Source organism: Anolis sagrei, chromosome 1 (genome assembly GCF_037176765.1).
Source record: "Anolis sagrei isolate rAnoSag1 chromosome 1, rAnoSag1.mat, whole genome shotgun sequence".
Lineage (NCBI taxonomy): Eukaryota > Metazoa > Chordata > Lepidosauria > Squamata > Dactyloidae > Anolis > Anolis sagrei.
In genome coordinates this window covers 292,074,954-292,098,053 of record NC_090021.1, presented here as the reverse complement: position 1 = coordinate 292,098,053, position 23,100 = coordinate 292,074,954, and the positions used below count along the sequence as shown (strand labels likewise).

The window sequence follows — 23,100 nt, the reverse complement described above, 5'->3', positions numbered from 1 at the left end:
AGACACCCCCCCCTCCCCAATTAAATGTGTCATTCATTTCACAATTTCTAGCATGACAGACAGAGAAACAATAAAAACTGTTCATGCCTATTAGCCATCTTTCCTCTGGCAGCATGGGGATATAAAGTGAGGCTCAAATTTGTACGCAGCCCTTGAAATATCTTACATGCATTTCCTCTGCTCACTCAATATATGCACTGAGAAGGTAGAAGTACACTTTGTCCCTACAGTATATTAGCAGATGGGTACCTGAGTTTTACCAAGGTGAAATAGGCTGAGTTATTGTATAAACTGGAAAACTCCCTGGTAGAAACAGTAGGATGATGCTTCCAAATTCAGAATTAGGCCTCTATTTACTAAAGTGTTCTTAGTCCACCCCAAGGGACAGTGATATAACATTAGTTGGTGCAGAAAACATCCTGTGAGAAGAAGAAAAAGTACTAAACACATGGAAGTACATGAGGAGAATTTTTATCTAAAGCTACTAAGAGGTTTAAAAGTAACTACTAAGTAAAGGTAAAGGTTTCCCCTCACGTTAAGTCTAGACATGTCTGACTCTGGGGGTGGCGCTTATCTCCATTTCTAAGCCAAAGAGCTGGCATTGTCCGTAGACACCTCCAAGGTCATGTGGCCAGTATGACTGCATGGAGTGCCATTACCTTCCCGCCAAGGCAGTACCTATTGATCTACTGATATTGATCTATTGATATCAGCCAGTACACCAACGACGTAAATCAAGAAATAGTTTTCTAAGATCTACAGAGACACTCACTGGAATACCTCAGCAAGAGAGAGTCCAAATGTTGCACGCTAAAACTCAGAACCTCACTCAATGGCTGATACCAAATGAGACACTCCCTCCTGGGCACACAGAAAACTGGGTGACTTGGAAGGCACTGAACAGACTGATCTCTGGCACCACGAGATGCAGAGCCAACCTTAAGAAATGGGGCTACAAAGTGGAATCCACGACATGTGAGTGTGGAGAAAAGCAAACCACTGACCACCTACTACAATGCAACCTGAGCTGTGCCACATAACAATGGAGGAGCTTCTTATAGCAACACCAGAGGCACTCCAAGTGGCCAGCTACTGGTCAAAGGACATTTAATAGAATGCCAAATTTGCAAACTTTGTGTTTGGTTCACTCCTGACATAATAAATACTTACATTTGCATGTTTTCAAACTGAAGCTGGGACTAACAGGGGCAGCTCACCCCACTCCCCAGATTCGAACCACCAACCTTTTGGTCAGCAAGTTCAGCTGCTCAACTATTTAACCTGCTATGCCACCAGCCCCCCCTCCTCCTCCAAATAACTACTATCCCACAGAAAACAACATTTGAACTGAGCCCAGAAACAACTTGGCAGCCAGGAAAGCTCATATAACTTCTGAAGATGTCAGCCACAGATGCAGGTGAAACGTTAGGAGAGAATGCCTTTGGAACATGGCCATACAGCCCAAAAAGCTCACAGAAACCCAGTGATTCTGACTAGGAAAGCATTTGACAGTTCAAAGCTCATATAAATTAGCAAAATATGGTACAAAGTAAGATTCCCAATAGAACATGGGCTAGGGACATGCTTTAATTGTCAATTGTTTTAATTGTCAGTTTTTCTTGCTTTCAGATCATTTCTAAACTGCTTATGGTTCAATTTCCAGTTTTGTAAGAGGATCCCAAAAGCAATGTGCTGAAATATTTGGGGTTCAATTCTATAGCCACTTGACTGGGAGAAGCCTGACTGAAACCAGTGAGGGGCTATATAAGACTGTACTGTCAATTTGTAACTTCTCTCCTACCAGGAAAGGCTGTCAATTTAATGAGTTTTGAAGGCCAGAGAGGACAGCTGTGGCAGCTCCAAGGGCCAGCTTCATGCCAAAAATTTAAAAAATAAAATAAAATAAGGTGGGAGGGAGAGGAGGGAAGGGGAGAAAAAGGGGGGAAAATAAGAAAAAGAATGGAATGCTGATTGAAATCAAATTCTATTGTTGTTTTAAAATGGGGCATTTATTTATTTATTCCCTGCCTTTAGCTATAATGTTTCCCAGAGCAGCTTATAAATTGTTAATTTCACAGTTCTCTGCCCTCAGGCATAAAATCAGGGCACACAAGGAAAAGAGGATGGCAATGCAGGAGGAGAATATGTCCATCAGCTGCTGGATGCTGTCCTTGAGAGGCCACAGCGACAAGAGTTATAATATTGAGGGAGGACATCTCAACAGCTTCTCTACTTCTCTTTCAAAAGTCAGGCTGCAGGTGTCCTCAAACATTATTCTAAGCCAAAGGCAGGTTCACAGTCCATCAGACTGTTTGGGGAAGGGGTGGACAGGGGCAGACTACAGTTTGAAAAACAAGACATGAATGAATTCCTATGCATACTACATATATCTTATTTCTAGTGCAAAAAAAGACACAACGATACAATCCTTAAAATGAAGGATAATTTTAAACAACATAAACTTGCCAGTATTTCAATGAGAAGTGTTGTGTGTCTTTAAATCATTTCAAATGTTTAAAAGCAGGTGAACATAGCATTGAACGAGACATGCACAATAATCACAGGATGTCTTAAACCTACACCTGTTGATAAACACTACAAGCTAGCTGTCATTGCTCCTCCTGATGTGTGACGAGAAGTTCCTGCTAAATGTGAGAGAAATAAGATTGAACACTGTGAAAGCCATTCACTACATGGCTACCAGCCTCCTCCCAGTAGACTCAAATCAAGGGAAAGCTTTATGATAACTACCACTCCTCTTGGCGTCCCCCCCAGTAACAGCAAGGGTATCCCTCTGGTCAGCTAAACCAGGAAATCCCAACTGGATGGTCCCCCGTAAGGGTCTTCCTTGAGGGGCAAACCAAGAATGGGCAACTTGGAAGTCCCTGAACAGACTCAGAAGTGGAGTGGGCAGATCAAAAGACAACTTGGCAAAATGGCACTACCTAAAAGAATCCCACACCTTGTGTGATTGTGGAGCAGAACAGACAACTCTGCATCTGTATGCTATTCCACTATGCCCTACCTCATGTACAGAGGAAGAACTGTTGGATGCTACAGACAATGCCATTGCTGTTGCCCATTTTTGGTCAAAAGATATTTAGCTGTCTTTGCTCCTTCTATTTTTATCAGTTTTATACTAATTTATGAAATGCTTTTGATATGAAATAAATAAATAAATCATTTCAGACTAAGGGCAACCCTAACTCTAAAGTTTAGGGCAGGTAAATGACCTTAGAGAGCCTTAGGTTGCGGACACCTGGGCTCTAGCAAAGACAAATGGAATTAGGAAGGGAAGGGACTTTCTTGATGTTTAACAGTGCTGTGGGGCTGCAATCTATTTCATAGGTGAATTGCCATTTCTACAGGCTTTCAGGAGAGGCAACTGATTTTTCTTCTTCTCTCACCCAGGAAAGGAATGATTAGTGGAGTGTTGGAGAAGTATTTTGGGAGATCAAGAATTGAATCCCTGCTTGAACACGGAAACTCACCGAGTTATCTTGGGCAAGCCATACTATCTCAGCCTCAAAGAAAACCAAAGGCCAAACTTGGATCAGGTTTGACTTAGGATTGCCATAAATTGGAAACAATTTGAAGGTACACAACAGCGGAAGCAACAACAACAACTGCAGAGCCTGGATATATTTTGGATATGCATAATCCTCCAGGGATATGTTTTGCCCACATTTTTTTCACAGCACCCCAAAAAACCAAACCGAATCTAAAGTTGACCAAAAACTAATGTGTAACCCTTTTGGTACTAATGTTAGAGAGTGGTCCCTTGTCAAAGTGGCCCCTGGTCAAAAAAAGGTTGGGAATGACTGCTTTAGAGACTCCATTAGACTCTCAGATGGGAAAGATACATTGGACTTTGGATTTTTAAGATTATAAGACATATTCCCTGTGTAATCTGCATAGGGAAACTACTTCAAATCCTATTTGTAACTTGCCTGATAAGCAAAGTACCTGAATGCTGAACACATGAAATTTGTGAATAAGCAGATATGTTACTTTTAACAAAGACTACTTATTTTGGTCTCTTGATATCATGATTTAAACTAAGACGTTTTAAGGGAGAGTAGAGATGTTTAACCCGCTGCCTCCCGTGGCACAGTGGGTTAAACTGCTGAGCTGCTGAACTTGCTGACCAAAAGGTCAGTGGTTCGAATCTGGGGAGCAGGGTGAGTTCCTGCTGTTAGCCTCAGCTTCTGCCAACCTAGCCGTTCGAAAACATCCAAGTGTGAGTAGATTAATAGGTACCACCCCAGCAGGAAGGTAACAGTACTCCATGGAGTCATGCCAGCCACATGACCTTGGAGGTGTCTACAGACAACACTGGCTCTTTGGCTTAGAAATAGAGATGAGCACCACCACCCCTGAGTCAGACATGACTAGACTTAATGTCAAGGGAAAACCTTTACCTTTACCTAGAGATGTTTTTGGGTAACTGAAAAGAACACTTCTGAAACTCTGCTGTTATTTTTGGGCATCGACATATCTTTGTTCCTAATAGTTCAAAGGGATATCTAGGTATATCAGTCTAACAGCTGAGAAACCTAATTGCCTTGCATGAATACTAGTGGATATTTACCACTAGGGAGAAGGCTGACTCAAGACCATAATTTACATAAGGTTACAATTTCTAACAAGGTCATGCTGTTCCAAGAGTCCTGGTTTTCCCAAAAGGTTATGAGTGCCATTTTCCAACATGATTAACCAATACACATACACAGTTTCTTCCCTTTCATGGTCTCGCCACTGCATATCACTGCTGCATGTGGAGAAAGGCAAATGATTTGTATACATGGTGGCCCACACTCTCGTTACATCCAGGATAGACTACTGCAACATGGTCTATGTGGGTTGCATTTGAAAACGGTCCAGAAGCTTCAAATAGTCCAATGAGAGGCAGCCAGGTTAATAACTGGGGTGGCCTATGGGGAGCACACAACTCCCATGTTACGTCAGCTCCACTGGCTGCCTGTTTGCTACCGGGCAGAATTCAAAGTGCTGGCTTTGGCCTATAAAGCCCTAAACAGCCCTGGCCCAGTTTACCTGCCCAAATGCATCTCCCTTTATGAACCACTGTGATAACTAAGATCTGCTGGGGAGGTCCTGCCACGCTCCTGCCACAATCAAAGGTACATTTGGCGGGGAAAAGAGACAGGGCCTTCTCAGTGATTGCCCCTCAGTTATGGAACTCCCTTCCTGGCAATATTATATCAGCCACCTCCCTCCTGTCCTTCAGAAGGATGGTGGAGACTGGCTGTGGGACCAAGCCTTTGGGGCAGTGCAATGAGGCAATAATAGAATGGTCTCCTGAGATGGTTTTTAAGCAATTAATTTTAAAGTGGATATAAGTGATTTTAATGTTTGTATATATTTATGGTTTTATATCCCAGCATTGAATGTTTGCCGTATGTATGTTGCGCTCTGCACTGAGTCTCCTGCAGGGTGAGAAGGGCAGAATATAAATGTTTAAAATAAATAGATAGATAGATGGGCTGTTGGAAGCATTACCCAAGGTGATGTTGAATCATTCACCTTGTTGCACTCCAGGACAGGAAAAGCCCTCTGACTTTAAACACCACGCCGTTGAGTGGAAAACAATCCTTTTATTGAAGATAATTAAAAATCAATAAGGTTAAAAAAACACTTTAAAGAAATAGGTAAATCCAATTAGGTAGGAAGATAAGCAGGAACAATGTAGTCCAGGGTAACAGTCCAGCAAAGTCCATAAAAACAAAGGTAAAACTTCCCAAATAAAATGCAAAGAATCAGGAAACATGAACCGAAGGTATGAATATAGAGCATAAAATCCAAGAATCAAAACCATGAAACAAAGGCACTTAAAACATGAATTTCCCAAGCAAAACTTCCATGAACAAGAACAAGATCTTGACTTGATTCCAAACGATGCTTCATCTGACTACATATCCTGTACTTGGGACTTTTATCTCCTCGTTAGCTAAGTCTCTAGCATTCAGAAATTGGTTTTGTTTTAACTGAGAATTTCATATCTTTTTCCCCCCCTCAAAGCCTGGCAGATTGCTGAAGCCACTGTTTGGCTCTCCTGTTTTGACATCTCCTCACATCTACTTGCTCATTATTTATTTGTTCATTAATTTCTGCAGCTGGGCCAGATGCCTAGCTGTTTTCATGTTCCCTATCATGGGAACTCTCTGGTAACAATTCAGAAAGCACACCATCATCACCACACCCCTCAGGGACATTCTCATGTGAAACTACACTTTGAACAGGGATCTCCTGGTCATTCTCTGCATTAAGATCACTGAGCAAAGCATTGCCATCTTGAAACTCATTGACATCACTCCCCACATCCAAAGCACCCTGATCCTGGAACACAATCACAGGCTGAGCTCCAACACACCCAAGGTGATGCTTTCAACAGCCCATATAAAGCGTATACAAATCATTCACCCAAGGTGATATTGAATCATTCATATGGATAGCTTGTCTCATATTGCACTTCTCTCCCCCCCCCCCACCACACACCTTGTTGAAAGTTTAATCCCACTGTTCAGTCCCCTATGAGCTCTCCACTCCCCACAAACAGACCTTTTCCATTGCTATCTCATCCAGAGTTTTATCATTTTAAGTCATGCATTTGGCCTGCCCACTGTGTTTGATTTTCCATTATGTCATTTTGCACTGTTTATTTTGCCTGATTGTTTTATTTATTTTATTGTGATGGTATTTTGTCGTTTATATTTTATTTTGCTGTAATGTACCGCTGGGCTTTGGCCTCATGTAAGCTCCTCCGAGTCCCCTTTGGGGAGATGGCAGCGGGGTACAAATAAAGTTTATTATTCTCAAAATATGAATGATAGGGGAAGGGACACTGCCTGTGTGTGTGGACTATGCTTTCTTTCTGAAAGGTGCAATCCAGACATACACCCTGTTCTAGGGGGCTGGGAGAGGGGAGCTTGGCTTTCATTAGCATTCCCCTATTATTGTGCTGCGGAGAACCATTGGAAGTAGGGGTGCGTGGGGGGGGGGGTGCCATGGTGAGGCATGGAGGAGAGCTCCCTGCAATGCTTTCCCGGTAGGTTTCTCCCTGGAGGGTGGAAGGAGGGGTGGGGAAGGTGCCTGGGCTTTGCTGTGGAAGCGGGAAGGCAGCTCCGTTGGCTCTGGCACTGAGGGGGTTGACTGACAGTCTGCAGTGCAGTGGAGTCCTCTGGGCTGGCTGGCTGGCTCCCTATATGGCTCTGGATTAGCTGGATGCTCAAACCGATTCGGAGGCAAGGAGCGGCAGTGGAGGCAAGCCGAGGCTGAGCAAAGGCAGGAGGCTGGGAAGGCAGGGAAGGCACCTCCTTGGGAGCCATGGCTGAAGGCAGCGAAGGAGGCGAAGACGAAATACAGTTCCTACGAACTGTAAGTATCTGGGTTATTATTATATTTTTCTAGGTCAGGAGCCCGCTTCTCTTCCTTTGTCTCCTTGCCTGTTCTTGCTGTCTTGCATTCCAAGACAACTCCTTCCCTTCCTTCCCTTTTTCTCTCCCTACTGGCTTTTGGTTGCCTAGGAATGAATGTTTAGGAAGTGGGGAAGCAGGCATTCTCGCTCTCTCTCTCTCTCTCTCTCTCTCTGCCCTGAAAAGGAGGCTGCTCAGGGCTGTTTCCCCCTTCGGTCCGCTTAATAGGGACCCAAAAGGGAGCTGTTCGCTTCTGGGCTCCCCGGTGAGCGCGTCTCCAAAGCATCCTTGGCAACTTTGCGCCCGTTCCTCCAAACGCTGCACCGTGCAGATCCCTGACCTCTGAAACTTCTTTGTGGGCAAGGAAAAGAAGCTGTGCAAAAGGCAAGAAATAGAGACAAGCCACGGGGGTCATTGAGTTTTCTGTCCTTCTCCCCCTTCACAACGTCAGGGCACATATGCAGGCATTCAGGAGGTGTTGGATGCTCAAATGGGCTTCTGGGGGAAACCAGTGCCTTTCCGAAACATGAGAGAAAAAGAGAGAGAGATTCAGTTGCAGAGCTCTCCATACAGTGCTTTTCCTAAGCAATCAGTGTGGGGGAAAAATACTGTGTTCAATGTATTGTCGAAGGCTTTTATGGCTGGCATCACTGGGTTGTTGTAGGTTTTTTGGATTATTATATGGCCATGTTCTAGAGGCATTCTCTCCTGACATTTCACCTGCATGTATAGCAAGCATTCTCGGATCTCACAACCTCTGAGGATGCTTGCCATAGATGCAGGTGAAACGTCAGGAGAGAATGCCTCTAGAACATGGCTATATAGCCCAAAAAACCTACAACAACCCAATACTGTGTTCCTTTTGGGTTGTGGTGAGTTTTCCAGGCTGTATGGCAGGCATCATGTTGTGTGATGGGCCAACTGCCTATCTATGTAGTGAAACACTTTATTGTGCAGTGTGTTGTCGAAGGCTTTCATAGTTGGAATCACTGGGTTGCTGTGAGTTTTCCGGGCTGTTTGGCCATGTTCCAGAAGCATTTTTCAGGATGTATGGCATGCACCATATTATGTGATGGCCTATCTGTGTAGTGAAGCACTTTAAAATATATATTGTGCAATTTGTTGTCGAAGGCTTTCATGGGTTGGTGTGAGTTTTCTGGGCTGCATGGCTGTATGGCTGTATGTTTCAGAAGCATTCTCTCCTGATGTTTCACCCCCATTTATGACAGGCATCCTCCAAGGTTGTGAGGTAATTTGGAAACTATGCAAGTGGGCTTTATTTATCCGTGGAACATCCAGGGTGGGGGAAAGAACTCTTGTCTGCTGGAGGCAAGTGTGAATGTTGCAGTCGGCCAGCTTGATTAGCTTTGAATAGCCTTGCAGCTTTGAAGCCTGGCTACTTCCTGCCTGGGGAAAGCCTTTGTTGGGAGGTATTAGTCTGACCATCATATAGGATTACACAGAGAAGCCATTGAAATCCACAATCGTGCGGACAATGTCAACCAAAAGGAGGAAACCATGAAAATGAACAAAATCTGGCCACCAGTATTAAAAATGTTACAATTGACCACCTTGATTAGCATTTAATGACCTTGCAGCTTCAAAGCCTGGCTGCTTCCAGCCTGGGGATTTATTTATTTATTTATTTATTGTGGTATCAACCCCACAGGGGACTCAAGGCGATTCACAGTGTTGGAATCAATTCAATGCCATCGATAAAAAAACAGTATAAAACATCAAAATTGACTCTCCCTTGATAAAACATCAAACATTATTAAACACACCACATAAAATAACATCACATATCGCACAAAGACATTATCCTTTGTTGGGAGGTGTTTGCTGACCCTGATTGATTCCTGTCTGGAATTCCCCTGTTTTTTGAGTGTTGTTCTTTATTTACTGTCCTGATTTCAGTTTTTAAAATACTGGTAGCCAGATTTTGTACATTTTCATGGTTTCCTCCTTTCGGTTGAAATTGTCCACATGCTTGTAGATGTCAATAGCTTCTCTGTGTAGTCTGAGATGGTGGTCAGACTAACACCTCCCAACAAAGGATTTCCCCAGGCAGGAAGCAGCCAGGCTTTGAAGCTGCAAGGCCATTCAATGATAATGAAGTTGGCCAGTTGCAACATTCACACTTGCTTCAAGCAGACAAGAGTTCTTTCTCCTTTCCTGGACATTTACAGATATATAACTCTCCCCCCCCCCAACTTGACGAGTTTCCAACCTCTGAGGATGCCTGCCAGAGATGTGGGTGAAACATCAGGAGAGAATGCTTCTGGAACATGGCCATACAGCCAGAAAACTCACAGCAACCCAGTGATTCTGGCCATGAAAGCCTGCAATGTTCCTTTTGATATCACCTTGCATGATAATCTATCCTGATTTTGGACCGAGTCTGGTACACATATTAGCCTTACTGGCGTGAGACAGAGAGATGTTTTTCTCATCTTTCTGCAGGCAATCTCAACATATTTGGCTTCTGCTACTTTCTTCATCATTTCTCGCCCTTGCTGTGAGAAAACACATCAGGAACAAGCATCTCTCGGAATGCAACTTTTCGTTTTAGCAGTGCCTCCGAAATAGACAGTCTTGCTATCTCAAATCAAGGTGCTTCATTGTCACCTGAGGTTAAAGGAGAGGGGTTTTTTTTGGGGGGGGGGAAGAGGAGAAAAGGCAGCTCCTGAAAGATTCTAGTTGTAATTAAGTGTCATCAACATTGTTTGCTTCTGAAAACCTCATAATGGAGAATTAATTTCAGGAAAAATAAATGTTCATCTTGTTTGTGTAGTGAAGCACTTTAAAATGTATTGTGCAGTGTGTTGTCCAAGGCTTTCATGGCCAGAATCATCAGGGTGCTGTGAGTTTTCCATGCTGTATGGCCATGTCCCAGAAGCATTCTCTCCTGACGCTTCACTCACATCTATGGGAAGCATCCTCAGAGGTTGTGAGGTTTGTTGGAAACTAGGCAAGTGAGGTTTATATATCTGTGGAATGTCCAGGGTGGGAGAAAGAACTCTTGTTTGCTGGAGGCGAGTGTGACTGTTGCAACTGGCCACCTTGAGTAGCATTGAATAGCCTTGCAGCTCCAAAGCCTGGCTGATTCCTACCTGAGGGAATCCTTTGTTTTTAAAGTTTCCTCCTTTCTCTTGAAAGCATGTGGACAATTTCAACAAAAAGGAGAAATACAATGAAAATGAGCAAAGTTTGGCTACCAGCATTTAAAAAACCCTCTAAAATCAGGACAGTAAATAAAGAGGAACACTTTAAAAATGGGAATTTCAGACATGAAACAATCAAGGCCAGCTAGTACCCCCAACAAAGGATTCCCCCAGGCAAGAAGCAGCCAAGCTTTGAAGCCACAAGGCCATTCAATGCTAATCAAGGTGGCCACCTGCAACATTTACACTTGCTTGTCTCAAGCAGACAAGAGTTCTTTTTCCCATCCTGCATACATAAACCTCACTTGCCTAGTTTCCAAAGACCTCACAACCTCTGAGGACGCCTGCCATAGATGTGGGCGAAACGTCAGGAGAGAATGCTTCCGGAATATGGTCATACAGTTGGAAAAACACAGCAACCCATAGTGCAGTGGTGGAGATTTTTTTTTTTTTAGAAATAGTGCTAACCTTGCACCTTCCAAGGTATGAGTTTATCATGACACTTTTCCAATCTGCTGTCTGCAGTGTTTTATCTTCAGTCTACACTGAATAACAAAGTGAGAACCTTTTTCTTATTTTCAGACAAAAATGTATCTTTCCTATGTTCATTTCCAAGATTGCAACCTGCATTTCTACCTCAGGTTGAAACTCCTTTTCACCTTCGAAACTTAAGTGTTCATTTCGCAGTACACTATATGGGTTTTTTTTAAAAAGAGGTATCTTTCTTCTTGACATCCCTAAATAATGCATAGCAAAGCACTGCTGTTTCTGATTTCATATAGTACTTTTGAGACTTCTTGTGGCTCCACTTCTCATGATGCAGAAGAATATGCGTGTATTCTGTCTTTTCTAGACAACTGTCCGTTCAGAGAATGGTAACAGCTATTAAATCCCTCTCGATAATCTACATACCAAGTGGCCTGGTATTATTTATTAGGCTCTGGCATAGTACGTTGGTTGTGGCTATAAATACTCAAGATTAATTACACACTTTGGTTCATGAACAATATACTGCGGTACTTAAGCAATATGAAAGTACTTTCACATCTAAATTATTATGTCTCCTGTTAGAATAACTACTTACTCAAATCCTCAGTCAAACCCTCCTACACACATAGCCATTTGCACAAGGTTATTGCTTCTTTTGATTTGATTTTTTCTCTCTCATATGAAATATAACTCCAGTCTTAGAATCGGTTATATATTCTAAGTACAACTGAAGCCAAGACTATACTTGTGTTATCAAGTGTTATCAAGTTTTTCCTTCATCATATAACTTGGAGAAAATAACACGATTTCCCAGAGATTATATCGCACAGATTGTGCAAGAAATGTTCTATTTGATGTCCTGCTTTCCTGTAAGGAAGTCTATATTCTGGTGTACCAGAAAATCCATATAAACCCATTCACAAAATAAAATCTGATTCTGTTCCCTTTCTGTGCAGACTCATTTGAGTGAATTTTAAGTTAGCTACTTTTTATCTAAGAAGTGATCATATTTTAGTATTTCTTCCTGTCTCAAGTTTCTTTGGCCACATTATAACTGCATATTTGGGATTTCTAACTTGGGACTTGTTAAGACAACTTAGGATTCAGAGATAGTTCTTCCTAATAGTGATAACAAATCCAGGCTCTTTCCACACGGCTGAATAAAATCCCACATTATCTGCTTTGAACTGGAATATATGGCAGTGTGCACTCAGATAACCCAACTCAAAGCAGATATTGTGGGATTTTTTTTGCCTTGATATTCTGGGCTATAAATAAATAAATAAATAAATAAGGAAATAAATAAATAAATAAGGAAATAAAGCCCGACTGTTCACTGGAGGGAAAGATACTAGAGACAAAGTTGAAGTACTTTGGCCACATCATGAGGAGACAGGAGAGCCTAGAGAAGACAATTATGCTTGGGAAAGTGGAAGGCAAAAGGAAGAGGGGCCGACCAAGGGCAAGATGGATGGATGGCATCCTTGAAGTGACTGGACTGACCTTGAGGGAGCTGGGGGTGGTAACGGCCGACAGGGAGCTCTGGCGTGGGCTGGTCCATGAGGTCACGAAGAGTCGGAGACGACTGAACGAATGAACAACAACAATTCTGGGCTATATGGCTGTGTGGAAGGGCCCCCAGTCAACACAGATCCTTGATGGATATCTTTGGACATTCACTTGTATCACTAAAACTGCATTGCTAAAATAAACAGAACAGGATTCAAAGACACATCCTCTGTCTTGGGCTGACCTAAGTTATTTTGCACAGTGTCCTTTAAAACAAACAAAAACATACATGCAAGCATCTGCATGAAAAATAAAACAGATAAATTGTTATTGGTGGTGCAGTGCATTAATCCACTGAGTTGTTGAACTTGCTGACCAAAAGGTTGGTGGTTTGAATACGGGGCGCAGGGTGAGCTCCCACTGTTAGGCCCCGCTTTTGCCAACCTAGCAATTCGAAAACATGCAAATTTGAGTAGATTTAATATGTACTTCTTCTACGGGAAGGTAACGGTGCTCCGTGCAGTCATGCTAGCCACATAACCTTGGAGGTGTCTATGGACAAGGCTGGCTCTTTGGCTTAGAAATTGAGATGAGCACCACCCCCAGAGTTGGACATGACTAGACTTAATGTTAGGGGAAACCTTTACATTTATATCTACTTATCAGAAACAGCCAACATACATTAGGTAACACACCAGAAATTTCAAGTGAGGGACAAAACATCACATTCTGCCCACAACTATATTTTGACATTGCAAAGGATCTTGGTGCCAACCTTGGGTTTTGCTTGTTCTTTCCTTGGCACTCTTATTTGTGCTGCTTGAATAATAGTCAAACAAACTCTTCCTTTGCCCTGCATGTTCTTATCAGTAATCCCAAATGTATGAGGTTGTGACTAATAGGCCAGCCTCTTCTTTATTATTTCAAAAGTCTATGGCACTTCAATTTTCAATAATACTTTATATTGCAGTTTAAAGTATTCTAGGCACTTCACATCTGTTATCTAAGTAATCCTTACAAAAGTCTGCAACACAGATCAATAATCTTATTATCCTTTTTTGTGGCTGAGGCAGTGGACTTGAGAAGTAATGACTTGCTAAAGCCACCTAGTGAGTTTATAGCAAAGCCGAGTATGAAATGGAAATGTTTTGGTTCACATATCACAATCCTAGCCATGCCTACTGAGAAATAAGTCCCATTGAGTTTGATGGAGCTTATGCCCAGGTAAGTGTATAGGAATAGAAAACACACTGTGTATTGCTTTGGTTTTTTAACTGATATACTGCAGGACTGCCAGGGAATTTATTTATTTATTTATTTATTTACTTTACTTATATACCGCTGTTCTCAGCCCAAAGGCGACTCACAGCGGTTCACAACAAATACGAACAGCAAAAATTCAGTGCTACAGTATAGAAACAGTTAACAACCTAACACATTACACAATTAATAAACAGTTACTACAATACCCATTCACTGTCGTCTCATCATCAAAAACATGTTCCAGATTCGTCATCCATTGTTCCATTCCAGTGTTCATTAACCAATCATTGCACTAATTATTCGAACGCCTGCTCAAACAGCCAGGTCTTCACTTTTTTGCGGAATACCATTAGAGATGGTGCTAGTCTAATGTCCGTAGGAAGGGCGTTCCACAGAAGACACTTAGGTCTTGGGAGGAGAGCAATAACCGATTTCAATAAAAAGTTAAAAATAGAGATATCATACTGGCAACCAAGATCCATATAGTTAAAGCAGTGGTATTCCCCATAATAACTATGAATGCAAGAGCTGGACCATAAGGAAAGTTAAGCAAAGGAAGATAGATCTTCTTGAATTGCGGTGTTGGAGGAAAATTCTGAGAGTGCCTTGAACTGCAAGAAGATCAAACCAGTCTGTACTCCAGGAAATAAACCCTGACTGCTCACTGGAGGGAAGGATTTTAGAGGCAAAGATGAAGTACTTTGGCCACATAATGAGAAGACAGGAAAGCTTGGAGAAAATAATGAAGCTGGGGAAAATGGAAGGAAAAAGGAAGAGAGAATGACCAAGGGCAAGATGGATGGATGGTATCCTTGAAGTGACTGGCTTGACTTTGAAGGAGTTGGGTGGTGATGGCCGGTGAAAGCTCTGACTTGGGCTGGTCCACGAAGTGTCAGAAACAACTGAAGGAATAAACAACAACAAACTGCAGGACTTCTGGCTACAGTTTTCAGAATTAACCCCATAAACCCTGATTTAGACTGAGTCATATATATTGCTCTATCAAGTTGGAATCCTCAGGATCTCAGCAATATATCAAACTATTGATTTTATTTCTGTTCATGGTTGCACAACATACTTTTTGCTTCAGATAGAACACCCAGTGTACCCATCATTTTTTTCACACTGTATTTAATTAATTCATTTGATTTATCTCAAAATGGGACCCAAAGCAATTGGCTGAACACACTGATCTATGGCTAGTATATGTGAGATAACACAAGAAGCTGTCTAACCCAGTATTCTCAACTCTGTTTAAAAGGCTTTTAGGAAGGTTTCTTTTCTAACCCTACCTAGAATTACCCTTGTGGCCTCCTGTCCAGAGGCAAATGATTATGGCCTGTAAGACCTTTTGGTGGAGGGAAAATATATACTTTAGTTCTTTTTCAAAGTACAACCAATATGAGGTTTTGTGATGAGGAAATATTTTAAAGGTAAACATTCATACTGAGGTGAAGATGAAAATGCTACTTCGTGCCTTTCACAAAACCTGGGGAAATGATAGCTACAGTGTGGTAGTGAACTATGGGAGATCCTTTTATTAAATGGAAAGCTGATTTGCTAAAAGTTCAACTTGTAAATAAATTAAAATATAGCTCTGAATTTGCTTAAGGTACACCTGACGTTGATGTGGATGAAAAAGATAGGAGATATACTGTCATTTTGTCCTACTTGTGATCTTCCCTGCGGCATCCTAGCAGTTACTGAACGAGAAAGAATGCACTTTTGGAATACCAATAACTATCATAGGAAACAATAGTGACATCGTTTGAGGCTGTAAAATGTGACTCCTGTAGTCTAGCCTGCTCAGAAAAGGCTGTGTAAGCAAAACAAACAAAAAACAGGCAGGAACTGTATGAAGCTTGTCTGACTATCCTATAGAAATCTAAATAGTAATTAACATGTTTGATGTTCACATACCTACTGGAGGTATATGAGAAACAAGAACTCTCTGTTCAGACAGATCTTCAGAATCTTGCATTAGTTGAAATGAAAGAGGTGTTTACTGCTCTCTCCAGGGAAAAGAGTAGAAGGTTACCAAAATCAGTGCTACAGATCAGAAATGCAACTGAAAAGCTTTTCTTTCTGAGAGGGAGCAAGTCAATAAAGAATTGGTGAATCATATTATCACTAGCTCAGACATAGCTCCACATATATAAAAAAATTACATTTAAGTCTAAACCACTCTACACTTAGACACCTGAGTATTAAAGCATGGGGAAGGAAAACACATCTACATATCTCTGGCCCCTTCCACATGGCTGTATAAAATCCATAATGAACTGGATTATATGGCAGTGTGGACTCAGATAACCTAGTTCAAAGCAGATATTGTGGATTATCTGATTTGATATTCTGGGTTATATAGCTGTGTGGAAAGACCCTCAAAATAATCTGACCAGCTGGGACCTTTGGAAGAGCTCTTTCTCTCTCTAAGGCTAAATGAGGCTTTCTCCTCCTAAATTAATTTCCCATTGTATTGGATTTTATGCCATTTAAAAGAAAATTCTCTTCCAGAAACATAACTGCAAAGATCTTCATTAATGTGGGGAATTGACAAAATAGCTCTTCTGCTAATACATGCCAATGGCACAGATAATTCTTACATACATTCACACAACATTGTAATGAGTATCAGAGGGGAAAGCTTTACAAATAATAACCCTAGTTTTCATCAAAGTACTGTAATTAAAGATAAATGAGTTTCCGCCGATATTTTCATTAGTGCTAATATGTGGGAAGATGGTCAAAGTAAACAAGAAACTGCTCTGTATAAATCTGAATATTTGTCTATCTGGCTCATCAATATCAAATCTGATGAGAATCCTTTTCTGATCCTATCTGGAAATCCCTGGCATATTCCAGACCTCTCCCATATAAGTACTAGCCTGGTTTGACATGCATAGTTTCCCAAATAATATGAAGTTGAATATATTAAAGGTCGTGGAATATGAGTAATTCAGCAATACAAACTGTTTCATACAACTGCCAAAAGTACAGAAGTTCACTTTCTTCTCATTTTTCATTTGTTCACCAAACTTAGGGGGACTAGATACTTTCGGACAGGTTAATAAGAAACTAACAGTGGCAATAACTGGCACCATTCATGAATCATAACCGCCAACTGTCCCAATAAATCACCTTTTGTACCACTTCTTCAGTTGTTTTTAAACTGTCCCAGTTTCTTGCTCATCCTTTCACTTCTCTCTTTGTTCAATGGTTGTTTGTTTTGTTTGTTTATTTGCTGCTGCTAACTGAGTTGGAAGGGCAAAGTTATTTTACACTCAAATCAGATGGGAAGGAGGGGAGTGGATTGAACCATCCTCCTCCCAGTAAACTAACGAACTCATCAGATGGGGTGAATTTGGTGGCATGTTCCATTTCACCTTCCCTTTAAGCATGGAGCCTACTGGCTCCCATTCCATGGCACACAGCTACATCTGGTGGGGTTCTGTGCTTAAAGTGAAGGTGAAGTGGAGCATCCCAGCACCACAGCAACACAGAAGGCTTCTCGTGTTGTGCCAGGGACAATGGGAGAAAGCTGGGTGGTCAATGCTTTCCCCTGTGGGATGGGGACTCAGCTGAATTGAGTGATTTGGGGCAATGGGTTCCTCACGCCCCATGATGGGCACCACCAGAATCACCACAATACATGACAATTCTTGTGGCCCTTGTGATGAAGTCGTAAGGCAAAATAAAGCTGTCTATTCTACCTTCTCTGTCCTTCCTCATCAATAACTTTGGCCATTTTGACCGCACTCTGATATTGCTTGGCCTCTGATATTGCTTGACCCTATTTTCCATCTGTGAAATCATAGAATCGGAAATCATAGAAGGGAGAAATAATAAAATTGATCAACAACACAAGGGCCATCCGGTCTAATTTCCCATGCAGGAATACATAATCAAAGCCTTGTCAATAGAATGCATGATGAAATCAATTGTAGCCCCAAGTATGGTACCAAGGGAATGCCCCATTTAACTTTTGAATATCTTAATTCCTTCCTTGAAACTAGAATTAAGGTAGACAACAATTTTATATTTTACTATTCCAGAAGCCATTCTGCATTGTAGGAAGGATGCATACTACATGGTGTCTTAAAGGCCTAATTTCTAGAAGGAAAAACTTCAAAGCAATATGCTGGAGCATAGAGCAGAACTAGTGCAATGAAGAGGGAATTTCCATGTCCATTTTCCTCTATCTCAGTCCTAGTATATGAAAGGATACAAGTCTGTAGCATAATGAGTACTTTACACAAAACAGTTTCTTGTTCGGTGTCAGAATGGTGGATCAGAATTGTGAACCATGGTAGGCAGCTGAACAGTCTCCAAGATAGAGTTTTCCACTGTATGGGGGAGTATTGGGTTGGATGTCGGAAAATGACAGAGTGGAAAAGGTCAGTGAGCACATCCACGGTCTCTCTTGATCATGGAAGTGAGAGAATACCTGAGAAGGGTGTTATTGCACTTGAACAGTTTCCAAACTGAGGTGTTGGAACAACTACCTGGAGTGAGTCAGGAATCAAAAGTTCAGGTTGCCAAATAGTCAAGACTTGAAAACAAGCACAGTGTTGGACAGCAGAACAAGTGGGAGTCAGTGAAGAAACCAGAAGTTGGGATGATGTGCAAGACTAGAAACACACAAATAGAAGCACACTATCAATGCTCAAACATGGGTTGTTGTTCAAACAAGGAGTATTTGGGACTGAAATTTGCCCATTCTTATTCCTGCTAAAATGGACCCAGTAATAAGGCCAGATGAATGGAGTCAATCTAGACTATTTTTATACAGCATTATAAAAGTCACCCTATTATGCCGTAGTCAGAACTTCCTGACAGAAATGTCTCGTTGCAACAAAGGGCAAAACAAATCTTCAGTAGGAAATGTCAGTCTTTAGAAAATTCTATTATGACTGCCCCCTCCCTTCCATTCAGTTCAAGATTAGGAAAACATTCGTGTATATAGAAATCTGTAGTTTAGAACTGTAAGAAATGAGGCTGCCCTCCTCACATTCTCACTTCTTTCAATGTTGCTGTGAGAAAAAGAACAGAAATGTTTGTGGGTTTTTAAATAACTGCAGCTTAGTATGTTGCCTGAATCCAGATAAACTGTGATTAATGTTCATATTAATAGCTAATGAAAACATGTCATAGTTTATGAACCTGGTTTCCTTTCAGTGAGAATTGTTAAGCCGGAGAACATTTTAAGCTATATATTTTTAAATGAAAGATTCCATTCTCTTCTTCATGGCTGTAGCAATGAAGGAAAAAGGGGTGGAAGCCTGGGTTCATTCTCACAGTACTGGATTTTTGTCAAGAACAAATAGCCATTCAAAATATATGGGATCTCTCCAAGCTGGCTGTGAGAACCTTGAAATGAGCATCTTTTTGGTTGCAAGGTCAGACATACCTGTTCTCAAAGACTGGAAGAGACAACACAACTGTCTTAGACTCTGTCTTTCATCTCGCATTAGCCCTGGGAGATGGGGACTCACACAGAATATATGTCTATGCTGCTTGACAGCTAATGGCTGCAAACAAAGTAATCCACTAACTATCATGTCAAGAATGTCTGTTGTGTAGCAACCACTTTGCTGGTTGTGTCTGATTTTTCAGTACTGTGTAATCTAGCCTCTGTAATTTTCAGTTTCTAAGATATGTTGCTGAGATTCTCTTGAGAAAACGGGCTGTGTTGCGTGTGCTCAATAGTGTGTTGATACTCACTGAAAAATTATGTTATTACCCTGATTTTTTTCAAAGTAGTTCAGGATCCATGTATGATGATTACAATTTGATCTCTCAGATTGCTAAATGTTCTTTCACATGCTACATTTTGGTCAATTTTTTTTCTTCTCTTTTTTGGTCACAATGACTGTTTAGCAACAGCCCATCTTCCCCTTCCCTCCATGTTCGAAAAGGCTAGAATTACGTTGGTGTTACGTGTTCCAGGTGTTTTCATCCCTTATCAATATCTTTATGCTAAACTAAAGGGTGCTGGAGTGTGATTATAACAAGGGCTTTCAAATGTCACCTTGCTGGCACAGATTGCTCGAATGATTTTGAATCCTTTTGCTAGAAAAGAACAGATTTGCAAGGTGCGCGATCACTGACTTACGTAGTACCATCTTCACTAATATTTAGAAATTCAGTCTGTAGATTGGCATGATTTACTGCACTGATTACAGAAAGTTCAAGGAAGCAAAATTCAAATTCCTAGGAAGCTTTACATTGGATTGCTTTGTGACCATCTGTTTTGAGGTTGTTTTTAATGTAAGTGCTAATGATCTGTAAAGAACTGTCAAATGATACGGCATGGAAAATTATTTTAAGGTGCAACATTTATTATTATTGGCAGACAGCATCTGACTCTTGCCTTGTTTACTAACAAATATCCCTTTTGTCCACTGTGCCATCAAGTTCTGGTTGAGACAAAAGATGAGAAATTAAACTAAAATACCTTGCTTTCAATTCCAATGTTTATTCTGGATAAGAACTGAAGTACTAACTAGTTATAGTTGCCCCTCCATATCCATGGGTTCTGCATCCAAAGATTCAACCAACCATGGCTTGAAAATATTCAGGAAAAAAATCTGATTTTTACAAATGCCAAGCATTATGTTGTTGAGTAGTATACCTACACCAAAGCCTTTTGCCATTTCACAGATCTTTGGGCTCTCTCTGACATTTGTTTGAGTTGTTTGCCATTTTATGTAATGGATGCCATATGACTTGACTTGAGCATCCATGGATTTTGGTATCCATGGAGAGGGGAGAATCAAACCTCAGTTAATATCAAGGTCCCTCTGTACTTTGGGTTAACATTTTTTTTAATGAACTACTTTTCCTCCTTCACCACTACCATGATGGAAGTGCAGAGTTTATTCAAGACCGTATGCCAAGCCTCAAGCCATACTGTGGCTTTATATGTGACTGTTTCTTCTCTCCTTTGAGACATTCCCTATTGGAGACATTATATATTCTGTTAAGGGGTTTCTCACTTCCTACACCTGCAGGTTTCCTACAATCCCCCCCCCCCCCATTCTGTTTTGTGCCAATCTGGCTGCATGATGCCAGAAAATGGTCAGAAATAGTCTTAGTATCATTTCAATTTCAAAATGGAGCATAGTACTTCCATATGACAACATCGCAAATTCAAAGGTTTGTTTTTTCTATAGTTTTTGTCAAATGCTTCTGGTAGGAGGATGTATAATTTCTAAAGCAATTGAAGAATGGAGGTTATCACAGATATTTCATGTAAGACTTACATTAAGTTCTTTATACAAAAATGATTTAAATTACCATTTTTAAAATGCTCACTTGTTTTAAGCCTTTCTTAGCCATTTCTGCCATTCATTAATGTTGGGTTGTTTCATCCTTGGACTGCACAAGTCACTTGTGTATCAAGTATCCAGTCCTCAATGAGTAGCTAGACTAGAGATGCATGCTTTTTTCTCAGAAAGGGCTTTGTTTTTACTCTTCCTCCTTGCCACTGTCTCCTTCCTCTTTTGAAGATGTAGCAATGGAATATTTGTGAGGTAACTTCCCTTTTAAAGGAATTTTTATTGCCCCGGGCTTGGCCATGTAGCCATCCTCCATTGTCTTATCTTTCCTGCCTTTTACTTCCTTCCAGTGAAGACGCATTTTGCCTCTGTCTCTAGGCAAAATGTAGTTGCATGGATATTTTGACTTTTTATCCTTTTACCTTTCTTAGAAGATGAAATTTAGTATGCTAGTTAGCTTCAAGACCTTCTCTATCTAGAATGCATTTCTTTTTTACTTCAATTAATATATTTGAATCTAATATCTGACTCTGCAGTCACGTACCACCCTAAGAATAGAACCTTATTCCAGCTTTACCACACATAAGTTTCTGCTGGTTCTTAAGTGTACTTCTGGTACTCTGCTATATTTATGATGGAATCACCCCAACTGAGGGTTATTTTTGAGTCTCTCAGATTTCCTTGCAATTAAAAATAACTTTTTTATATTAGAGAAAACGTTTCATGATAAATCAGTCTTAATAGAACCAGTACAATAGTGTTGTTATCAAAATCAGAAAGGTTTCCATTGCTATGAAATCACTTTACTGGTTGTTTTTAAAACCAGTTTACAAAAATAGATGTTGACATTTTATTTTGCAACCATTATCTCAGTTGAACATAATATACCGTGAATCATGCTGTGTGAAAAAAAAAATCTCTGAATGCCTCCCTTTAATACTTTGCAGAACCACAAACTTGCCATTCAAATTCATGAAAATGTGATTTCTGACCATATACATCAAAAATTGACTAATTCCATAAATTTATCAAAATGTCTAAATTCTGTACAGTGCTAATGATTGCAATCACCTCACTTTGCATGCTTTCTTTACAAATTGAAAGGATCAGAATTCCTCCACTGGAACTCACACACCAAGAATACTTGCAGAGCCAGAGCACATTTCAAATTATATATTTTTGACTCAATATTCTGCAGAGAAATAACTCCAACTAAAAGTAAATAGTCATTAAATACATGACAAATGCTGCATGTCCGGAATACAGACTATCATGGTTTTGAAAGTAATGTAAGAGACCAGCCTTTGGCCAAATAACTTCAGCCATCCAGAAAGTAAGCAACCATTCTGAAATTCACTGCCTGCAGTTCTTTATTGTATGCAGTATACACAGAAACAATTGGAAATCAAGTAAACGGTGCAGATTCGACATAGCTAATAAAAAGGCAGCTTCTTTCACTTAGGAACAGCATTTGAAAGCCATTTAATAAGCCTAAGGATCAGTTTCTGGTTTTTATGTACGGTGTGAAAGCTGGACAGTGAAGAAAGCTGGCAGGGGAAAAAATCAATTCATTTGAAATGTGATTCGGTAGAAGAGTTCTGTGCACACCATGGCTTGCTAAAAAACCCAAAAGAATGAGTATTAGAGCAAATCAAACCTTGAGCTCTCAAAAAAAGGCTATCATAATTTGGACAAATTATGAGACAATGCACTCATTGGAAAAGACAATAATGTTTGATGAAGTGGGATACATCAACCCACCACAAGTAGGAAGCCACAGTCCTGGGTTTTCAGGACCTTAGCAGGCCGGTAACAGCAGAGTGTCTTGGAGGTCTCTCATTCACTGGCCACCATAAGTGAAAGCTGACTTGATGGCAAATGACAGCAACCAACAACAAAAATCAAAGCTGACTTGACAGCAAATGACTGCACCAACAAGAAAAATATATTTCCATAGAATCA

The 23,100-nt window shown here is 40.8% G+C and overlaps 1 protein-coding gene across 1 annotated transcript in view; it reads left to right on the top strand.

Annotated features, from left to right (window-relative positions):
* Positions 1-7,098: 7,098 nt before the first annotated feature.
* Positions 7,099-23,100, top strand: part of RYR3 (ryanodine receptor 3) — a 326,090-nt gene continuing 310,088 nt past the window's right edge. The window contains exon 1 of the mRNA XM_060760068.2: positions 7,099-7,395. Within this exon, the coding sequence (XP_060616051.2) occupies positions 7,345-7,395 (51 nt within the window). The 5' untranslated portion in view covers positions 7,099-7,344. The remainder of the gene's footprint in view (positions 7,396-23,100) is intronic.